The sequence below is a fragment of the Hydra vulgaris genome, chromosome 01 (genome assembly GCF_038396675.1).
Source record: "Hydra vulgaris chromosome 01, alternate assembly HydraT2T_AEP".
In the NCBI taxonomy this organism is placed as follows: Eukaryota; Metazoa; Cnidaria; class Hydrozoa; order Anthoathecata; family Hydridae; genus Hydra; species Hydra vulgaris.
In genome coordinates, this window is record NC_088920.1 from 19,966,555 (window position 1) to 19,977,840 (window position 11,286).

Sequence of the window (11,286 nt, forward strand, 5' to 3'; positions counted from 1 at the left end):
TTATTCTAATACATCTAATAAACATTCTAATAAACTGGTGTAAAGGGGACCTTTACACCAGTTTATTAGAAGTTTTTTAACTACTCCAAGACATATAAGATGCATATAGTCTAATGGGAATCCAGTTACCATTGGGAAATTTAACTGAACAAGTGGAGAAAGACTCTCAAGTTGGTGACCTTCTTTATAAAAATTATTTTTAAAAGCCATGTCAGTACAAAGTAAAGTAGTCGTTTCCAATAATCTTACACCATGTTTTTGTGTGCCAACTGCCATACATCTTTCACAGCTATGATAGCCACTATGCCCTATAATGCATTTAACAAATGCTCTTGCAGACGCATCACAAACAAAAGCCTTAATAGTCACCAGCAGCTGTTTATACCCATTAGTTTGCAATTTTTTCATTTCAAGAATAAAATCTTCAAAGTACTCATCCAAATTGTTTGGTTTTCCCTGACCATGCCAAATTGCAACAGCATAGGATCCTTTTCTGTTAATTGTAACTAGTATAGGCCAAATGGAAGTCTTTTTACTATTGTACATAGGTGCACCATCAATACTTACAATTAGATCAAGCTTTTCCTTATTTCCGACTGTTGATATGTAATAATCAATTGCACTTTTAACTTCAAGATATATATAATTGCCTCCACTGACATATAGAACATTAACTTTTTGAAGAGAATTTTGTAATGTCTGCCAGCATTTCGGTATAGATGGAGTAAATTTATTTAAGTGAAATAAAAGTGCATTTAAAGCATCATCTTTTATACAGTATTTTAATGACCACTCATATAAAAAATCTTTTGCTGAAGTTAGAGTATCAATACTACTGTACAAACTATTTTTAAATGCAATGTCGTCAACATCACAACAATTAGATTCAACTTAACTTAAACAAAATTTATTTTCTGGCGAAGTAATTGAAAACATCAATATATCACTGTGCACATCTTCAGAAACTTCAAAAATCTTTTGAATGTCTAAATCTAGATGAACGCAATTCCCTATACCAACAATGTTGCACTCTTCAAGAAGATATTTTATTCTTTTTTCAATATTTCATTTTTCTTTCATAAATTCTCTCATATATAGGCTTCTGTCATATTTAGGCATTATTATCTTTATTTTATTACATCACAAAAGAAAAAAAAATAAAGGCATTATTATTCTTATACAGAAAAAATCAATTTAAATTGCATTTTGTACTATATGATTTAAGTTTGCAGTCAGAAATTATCAGGCAAATACTTGCAGCCATTAATAATTTGCTATGATAATAGTAATGTTATTATAATAAGCATTAATAAGCCAAATTGCTGCTAAGTTGTGACTTTTTCATGTTAAATTGTTAAAATATTTATATTAAGATGTTCTATTATCCTCTAATAGTTAAAGAACTACCCTAATTTCATTAGGATAATCTTTATTCAAGAACTGAAAAAATAATTACTTAATAAAATATATGTTTTTCAATAAAGTTTATATTCATTTCTACCGCATAATACAATTAAAATTTGAACAAACGTTTTATAGCCACCAAAAATAACAAAAAAATCCCAGCAGAAAATGCTCATCAAATTACTGTTAGTAAACGGCTCGATAAATTTGTTTTTTGTCAACAGTAAATCAACGAACGCTCAGTGTTTGTAAATAAACGTTGATTTGTTGTTGATAACATTGCTGTGAAAACTGAAAAAATAATTACTTAATAAAATATATGTTTTTCAATAAAGTTTATATTCATTTCTACCGCATAATACAATTAAAATTTGAACAAACGTTTTATAACCACCAAAAATAACAAAAAAATCCCAGCAGAAAATGCTCATCAAATTACTGTTAGTAAACGGCTCGATAAATTTGTTTTTTGTCAACAGTAAATCAACGAACGCTCAGTGTTTGTAAATAAACGTTGATTTGCTGTTGATAACATTGCTGTCGTTACAACATCCATTTAAGGTTGATCGCCGTTGATCGCAAATGCCAACGCAAAATCAACGTTGATCAACATCAAATCAACGCTTCATTTTTTAGAGGGAAGATATCACAAGCAATTAAAACAAATATCAAGATTTTTTATCAGTGTGACGAATATTCTCAAATTTGTTCTGGTAAGAAAGAATTTGTTTCAGTTATAATCGATGGTCAAAAACAACAAATCTAAAAGCAATTATTTCATGTAAATCTAAAATAACTACCCTCTAAAAAATGAAACGTTGATTTGATGTTGATCAACGTTGATTTTGCGTTTACATAGGCGATCAACGGCGATCAACTATAAATAGATGTTGTAGCAACGGCAATGTTATCAACAGCAAATCAACGTTTATTTACAAACACTGAGCATTCGTTGATTTTCTGTTGACAAAAAACAAATTTATTGAGCCGTTTACTAAGAGTAATTTGCTGAGCAAACAGCGTGTTCTGCTGAGATTTTCTAGTTATTTTTGGTGGTAATACAAAGTTTGTTCAAATTTTAGTTATATAACGGCATGAAATGAATATAAAATTTATTAAAAAACATATACTTTATTAAGTAATTATATTTTCATTTCTTAAATAAAGATTATCCTAATGAAATTAGGGTAGTTCTTTAACTATTTGAGGATAATAGAACATCGTAATATAAATATTTTAACAATTTAACATGAAAAAGTCACAACTATTATTATTGCTTATTATAACAACATTACTATTATCATAGCAAATTAGTAATGTTTATGACTGCAAGTATTTGCCTGATAAATTCTGACTGCAAACTTAAATCATGTAGTACAAAATGCAATTTGAATTGGTTTTTTCTGTATAAGAATAATAATTCGTTTATTTTTTTTCTTTTATGATGTAATAAAATAAAAATATTAATGCCTAAATGTGACAGAAGCCTATACATGAGAGAATTTATGAAAGAAAAACGAGATGCTGAAAAAAGAATAAAATATCTTCTTGAAGAGTGCAATATTATTGGTAGAGGGAATTGTGTTTATCTAGATTCAGAAAATTCAAAAGATTTTTGAAGTTTCTGAAGATGTGCACAGCGATATATTGATGTTTTCAATCACTTCGCCTGAAAATAAATTTTGTTTAAGTAAAGTTGAATCTAATTATGGTGATGTTGACGACAATGCAGTTGAAAATAGTTTATACAGTAGTATTGATACTCTATCTTCAACAAAAGATTTTTTCTATGAGTGGTCATTAAAATACTGTATAAAAGATGATGCTTTAAATGCACTTTTATTTCACTTAAATAAATTTACTCCATCTATACCAAAATGCAGGCAGACATTACGAAAATCTCTTCAAAAAGTTAATGTTTTATATGTCAGTGGAGGCGATTATATATATCTTGGAGTTGAAAGTGCAATTGATTATCATATATCAACAGTTGGAAATAAGGAAAAGCTTGATCTAATTGTAAGTATTGATGGTGCACCTATGTACAATAGTAAAAAGACTTCCATTTGGTCTATACTAATTACAACTAACAGAAAAGGATCATATGCTGTTGCAATTTGGTATGGTCAAGGAAAACCAAACAATTTGGATGAGTACTTTGAAGATTTTATTCTTGAAATGAAAATATTGCAAACTAATGCAACAAATGCTTTAATAGTCACCTGCAGCTAACAGCTGCAGGTAACTATTAAAGCTTTTGTTTGTGATGCGCCTGCAAAAGCATTTTTTAAATGCATTATAGGGCATAGTGGCTACCATAGCTGTGAAAGATGTATGGCAGTTGGCACACAAAAACATGGTGTAAGATTATTGGAAACAACTGCTTTACTTCGTACTGACATGGCTTTTAAAAATAATTTGTATAAAGAAGAAGGTCACTAACTTAAGAGTATTTCTCCGCTTGTTCAGTTAAATTTCCCAATGGTAACTGGATTCCCATTGAATTAAATGCACCTTATATGTCTCGGGGTAGTTAAAAAACTTCTAATAAACTGGTGCAAAGGTCCCCAATGTATTAGAATAAGTCAATCTGTTAAAGACAGTATTTCAAATGAACTCATAAACTTGCGAAGTTATACACTATCCAATTTTCAACATAGACCACGCTCTTTAAATGAACTTGAGAAATGGAAAAGCAACAGAGTTTCGATTCTTTCTGCTTTATGCTGGACCTGTTGTTTTAAAAAGGAAAAATAAATAAAACTAACTATGACTTATTTATTTTTCTTTCAATTGCTATGCACATACTGCTTTCTGATAAAATGGTGAAAAATGAATTGTTAGTGGCATCAGCGTGGAAAATAACGGGCGGTCAACGGTCACTGACCGCCCGAAATGACTGAAATTGCTATTTTGACCTCTCAAAACGAATTCTTCCCGGTCAAGGTTGACCGGTTGAAAAAAAAAGAGTTATATAATGTTTGACAAATTATCAGGATGCGTTTGAAAATGCATATACCAAAATTTCATAAAATGAAAATCTTTGAAAAAAGCTTCTAAAATAATTTTATCGTTTGTACGCTACTTTAAATCGCTTCGTTAGTGAGTATTATAAATGACGTAAACTATTAATTTTTTTTGCTTCACTTATCAAGACTAATTTCATTTTACTGGTGGTGAAATCCGTAACTGCTTTTTTCATAAATGATTGAAGTTCTTATTTTATTATTGTTTTAGTAATAATATAAAGTTAACTAAGAACATTTTTTTATTCCTACATTTTATTTATATATTCTTTATATCATTTTATTTATTTTTCTTTTTTTTTACCTTTTGCTTTTACATTTTACCTTTTGCTGCCAATTGCAATGAAAAAATACCTTTATTATTTATTTTGTATTTTTAGTTTAATTTATCCGTAGTCAACAAAACTTACAAATTATCGACTAAGAGCCGCACACCAAGCCCTACTGTGATGAAAATAAATTTTTTAGATTTCAATTAGTTAAGACTCCGGAAATAAAGAAAATTCGTATTTGAAATTGTCGAGGTTCTTATATTCTCTATTTTAAAGACTCTTTGTTCGGTTGACGCTGAGTGACTGAAAAGCTAACTTTAATATTTAGAAAAATTTAAAATAACCAAATGCGCGTTTGCTTTTTTTTTCTACTATTAAAATCTTAAAAATATATATATTGTAGTATAAAATTTCGTTTTAAGTAACATAAATAATTTTGATAGTATTTCATAAAACGATTGTCATGATTTTATTAAATATTAGTTCAGCATCTGCCGGTGACGCGAAATAGATTAACTCCCCAAAAAGTTAACTCCCGGTTAAAACATTTTAACTCCCCGGTTAATCTATTTCGAAATAAATTAACCCCGGGAGTTAAATTATTTTAAATTATAGCGAAATGGATTAACCGGGGGCTTAAGTATTTCTAACCCCCACTGAAATAAATTAACCCCCTATAAAAAGGAGATCAAAACAATAGTATTAGTAGAATAATAGTATTTATAGAAGTTCGTGCAATACTATAACTATTGTTTTGATCTACTATTACTATTGTTTTGATACTAATACTTCAAAACCATTCTCTTTTGCTAATAATGTCTAAGGTTATAGAGTTTATATCTATACTATAGTATAGTATAGTAACTATACTATACTATACTCTCTCTCTCTCTCTCTCTCTCTCTCTCTCTCTCTCTCTCTCTCTCTCTCTCTCTCTCTCTCTCTCTCTCTCTATATATATATATATATATATATATATATATATATATATATATATATATATATATATATATACATATATATTTGTGTGTGTGTGTGTGTGTGTGTGTGTATTAATATATACTAGTTAGCTATATGAGCTCTATTATACATATATATATGTATATATATATATATATATATATATATATATATATATATATATATATATATATAAAATATATATATATATATATATATATATATATATATATATATATATATATATGTATATATATATATATATGTATATTTATACATACATATATATATATATATATATATATATATATATATTTATGTATGTATAAATATACATATATATATATATATATATATATATATATATATATATATATATATATATATATATATATATACATATACATATATTTGTGTGTGTGTGTGTGTGTGTATGTGTGTATTAATATATACTAGTTAGCTATATGAGCTCTATTATACATATATATATGTATATATATATATATGCATATATATATATATATATATATATATATATATATATATATATATAAAAGTATATATATATATATATATATATATATATATATATATGTATATATATGTATATTTATACATACATATATATATATATATATATATATATGTATATATGTATGTATGTATAAATATACATATATATATATATATATATATATATATATATATATATATATATGTATGTATGTATGTATAAATATACATATATATATATATATATATATATATATATATATATATATATATATATATATATATATATATATATATATATATATATATATATATATATATATATATATATATATATATATACATGTACATATATAGATACATATTGTATATTTATATATTGTTCTTATATTTTTTCTTTGGTAGAAAAAATATAATAACAATATTATTATTTTGTGCATACAGTTACATAATATAGTTAGAAAATACAAACGTCTAACTCATCGACAATCCTGGGGAAAAAAATTCAATGATAGCAGCTATTGAACCAGTAATAAAGAAGGAAATAGGGTATAAGAAGGCATCGTTAATGTTTTGTATCCCAACAACGACACTGCAAGACAGAATAAAAAGACTTCAGCAAGGGAGTTTAGAACTAAGTAGTTGTTCAGTAAAAAAACTTGGGAATTTTAAATCAGTTTTTAACCTTGAACAAGAGTAAGAGTTAGCTAAACATCTACTTTTTCTAGAGAGTTGCTTGTTTCCAGTTACAATGAAAGATTTGAGAGAATTGGCATTTCAGCTAGCTGAAAAGAACAAGATGTCACATAGCTTTAACAAAAAATCAGGAATGGCAGGTTACCAGTGGGCAGAAAGCTTTTTAAAACACAATCCTGTTATTTCTTTGGGTATACCAGAGGGAACTTCTGGAGCTAGACCAATGGGATTTAACCGACCTGCTGTGAATAAAATTTTGAACTATTGACTAAAAGCATAGATGAAAATAACATAACTCCAAATAATATATATAATGTTAACGAGACAGGAATTTCTTCAGTACCAAAAAAAGTGTCAAAAGTAATTGCTAAGATGGGTAAAAAACAAGTTGGAACTCTAACATCAGCTGAACGAGGGAAAATCATAACAATCAAAATGTGTATGAGTGCCTCTGGTATATACGTGCCCCCTTGATTATTTTCCCCCATGTCAGAGCTCCCAAGAATGTTAATATTATCGAAAAAGCTCCTACGGGTACTATTGCATCATATCACCCTAGTGGTTGGATGCAAACAGATATATTTTTGAAGTGGTTTGACCATTTTCTGTCTTTTGTAATGCCATCCAAAAAAAGACCTGTACTGCTATTATTAGATGTTCATGCAACACATACAAAAAATATAGAGTTCATAATGAAAGCACGTGAAAATCGTGTTACTGTTATTTACTTTCCACCACATTGTTCACACCATCTGCAGCCGCTAGATGTCTCTTTAATGGCACAATTTAGTAGCAACTATTCGAACGAAGTTTGTATTTGGCTGCGTACACATTATACTAGAGTTGTGACCGGATATCAGATTCCAGAACTATTTGGAATAGCTTATATGAAATCTGCAAACATGTTGACAGCTGTAAATTGTTTCAGAAAGACTGGAATAAGTCCACTTAATCCTGAAGTTTTTGATGATTGGGTGTTTGAGCCTTCAGAAACAACCAACAGGTCATTTCCTGAGATGGATTCAGCAACACCAAATCTAACTACCAAGTCTCAAACACCAACTATTTCACTGCAAGAATTATCCCTGACATCTTGCTCTGAATCAGAAACTTGTACCACGAAAAGTATACCCCCAGCGATTTTTGCGATTTGTGTTTAATAACATTTTCAAAAACTGTTGCATTTTTTTCTAAAATGTATATATTTATATATATATATATATATATTTATATATATATATATATATATATATATATATATTATATATTTATACAACTTTAAAAAGTATTCTACACAATAGAGTGCTCAATGTTCTTAAAAGAACAGAGCAATTATATATTAGTAGAAAATAACTTAACAAAATTTTTTCCATTTAACACTGTGTTTCATCAACAAAGATTCATCAGAAATGATTCATTTCTGATGAATCTTTGTTGATGAAACACAGTGTTAAATGGAAAAAATTTTTGTTAAGTGATTTTCTACTAATATATATATATATATATATATATATATATATATATATATATATATATATATATATATATATATATATATATATATATATATATATATATGTATATATATATATATTCCCACTATTATTATATGATATTATAATCGTAGAAATATAATTTATATCCATATCAATAACTAATTAACAGATTTAAAAACAACACATTTGGAAAACATCAAGTTAAAACTTTTTTTGTAATTCGTATAAGTTGTTCCAAGGGAGTTAATATATTATGGGGAGTTAATTTGTTTCGCCGACAGGGGTTAATTTATTTCAAGGGGAGTTAATCTATTTCAAAATAGATTAACTCCCCGGGTAATTTTTTACGCAACGGGAGTTAATTTATTATGGGGGTTAATTTATTTCATGACACCGGCGAGAGGCATTAACATTATTATCAACTAAATAACATTAACAGGTTATAAAATGATTTTAAATAAAAATGAATGAAAGATATAAAATGATACAAATGAGATATAAAATGTGCAATCATTTTTCTTTTTCAATGTCGGTAACGATCGAAGTTCTTATTTAACCATTATTTAAAATTAATTTATGTAACTAAGACCATTTTCTCCTTGTTTTCATTCATTTTTCTCGTACCTTTTCCCGCAATTTCTGAAGTCATAGCAATGAATGATTTATTTTTAAATAAATTTCAAATTAACAATTGCGAATTTGAACATTTTTTATATTATTAAATTGTAAGAGAATTGTCAAACATCAGCACTTCAAAATAAAGGCAACTAAAAAGAGACAAACAACACTTTCATTTTTAACTCAAGTAGGATCGGAATTAAAATCACCTGTTGAAAAGAAGAAAAAACTCAATAGTAGAAAATTACAGCTAACAACAGCTCAAAAATGGGTAAACACTACTCTTGAAAAATATAATGCAAATGAATGGCTAGTGATATTATATAATGGAAATTATGTTACAGCATTAAAATGCACTGTATGTCGTCAGTATACTAAAGAAATTGATATTTATAAAGGATATACGCCAGAATAGGGAAGCGATGAAGGTAGTTGTAGGATACAGCACAGTGCCGCAGTTGATCATGCTAATGGTTTGCCACATCAAAGAGCCTACGAATTAGCAATGAAAAGTAAAGGAGTGGTTGTAAGCGAACGAAATGATAAATTAAGCAACCTGCAGAAAGAAATGCGGCAAACTGATATTTTATCGGGCCTGAAAACCATGACCACGAAAGATCTAAATTTAACAAGAAAAAAATTTGAGGTAGCATAATTTATTGCCAAAGAAGAGCTTCCGCTTAGCGTATACCCTAAAATACTACGTTTGGAAGAAAATCATGGTGTAGAGTTTGGCCAAGCATATAGAAATAAAATAACTTGTGGAACTTTTATTGATTACATTGGATTGAGTTTGTCAAATATTCTCAGAAATAAATTAAAAACACAAAATTACTTCAGTATTTTAATTGATGCATCATCAGATGTATCTGTAATTGAAAAAGAAGCTATATTTATTATCAGTTTCGATCCTACTCCAATAGGAAAGACCGAGATATGCGTTGAGTGTTCTTTTCTTTCTATTTCTGATCTTGAACATGAAACATCTGAAGGAGTTTTCAATAAAATTAGTCAATCCCTTGAATCAAAAGGTATCAAAATTTTTAAAACTAAATTAGTTGGTTTTGGTGCTGATGGCGCAGCTGTAAATAGAGGAAGTAGAACAAGTGTAAATGTATTACTTCAGAAAGAAATTCCATGGTTAACTTTTGGTTGGTGTGTTGCACATCGCCTTGAGTTAGCGTAAAAAGATAAATTTGCACAAATAAAAGCGTTTAATGATGTCAATAACATCATTTTGAAAAAGTATAACATTTATAAAAAATCCCCAAAAAAGTTACGACAGTTAGGAAAGCTTGTTGCTATCCTTGAAGAGGGTAATTCATTTGACATTGCAGGTATTCGCCCCAAAAAAGCATCAGGTATATTTGATTTTTTTTTTTCAATTTTATCTATAAAAATACTTTATAAAATAATATACTTTATTAGATGCTGGTTTTTTATAGAACAAAAGTTCTTTATAAAACAGTATTTTGAGCAATAAAAACTTTTTATAAAATAAAATACTTGTGCAATAATAAATAGGAACACGATGGATTGCACATAAAATTCAAGCACTTGAGATGATCTTAGACAAATATGGAGTATATATGAAGCATCTCGAAGACATGACTGCAGATTTCAGTTTTACTCAAGCAGAAAGAGCAAAGTTTAAAGGTTATCATCAGCAGTGGAATCATGGACGAATACCGCTTTATATAGCATTATTCATAGAAGTTTTATCGCCAGCAAAGTTGTTATCTTTATCTTTTCAAAGCAACGAAATTGATTCCGTAGCATCATCTGGATTTATTGAACAAACTAAAAGACAGTTAAGTCGCTTGAAGAAAAAAGAATTTAATGATTTACCAACAGTCAAACGTTTCCTTGCAAAAGTAAAAAACAACACTGGAAAGTATTCATTCCAGGATGTTAGGCTTCATGACTTTACAAACGCATTAACTTTAGTTAAGAATTCGAAATCAACGATTGTAGCGTTAATTGCTGAATCCATAGAAGAGCGTTTGGAAACAAAAAATACAATTCCTGATATGTATGGAATGTTAATCCTAAACACTGGTGGCTGGTTTCAAAATAACACCAATAATTCATTTGCTGATGATAACACCGAAAAATTGTATGAGTTTTATGATATGCCGTTACGTTATGCTGGCTTCACTGGGAGTGTAAATAATATGTTAGATGCTTGGCATAACTTAGTTGATTACACTGTCAAATATTTGGCACCAGATAAAACTGAGTACCGTAAAGTATGGTATCAAAATTTTTTTGAGTTCTATGAAAAAAGATTGGATTCCAGTT

The 11,286-nt window shown here is 28.1% G+C and overlaps 1 protein-coding gene across 1 annotated transcript; it reads right to left on the reverse strand.

Moving 5' to 3' along the window:
* Positions 1-1,264, reverse strand: LOC136074195 (uncharacterized). Its single transcript, XM_065786499.1, has 2 exons — positions 1,255-1,264; positions 1-812 (listed from the first exon to the last, which is right to left on the reverse strand). Exons 1-2 carry the CDS (start codon positions 1,262-1,264, stop codon positions 1-3), a joined length of 822 nt encoding a protein of 273 aa, XP_065642571.1.
* Positions 1,265-11,286: the final 10,022 nt, after the last annotated feature.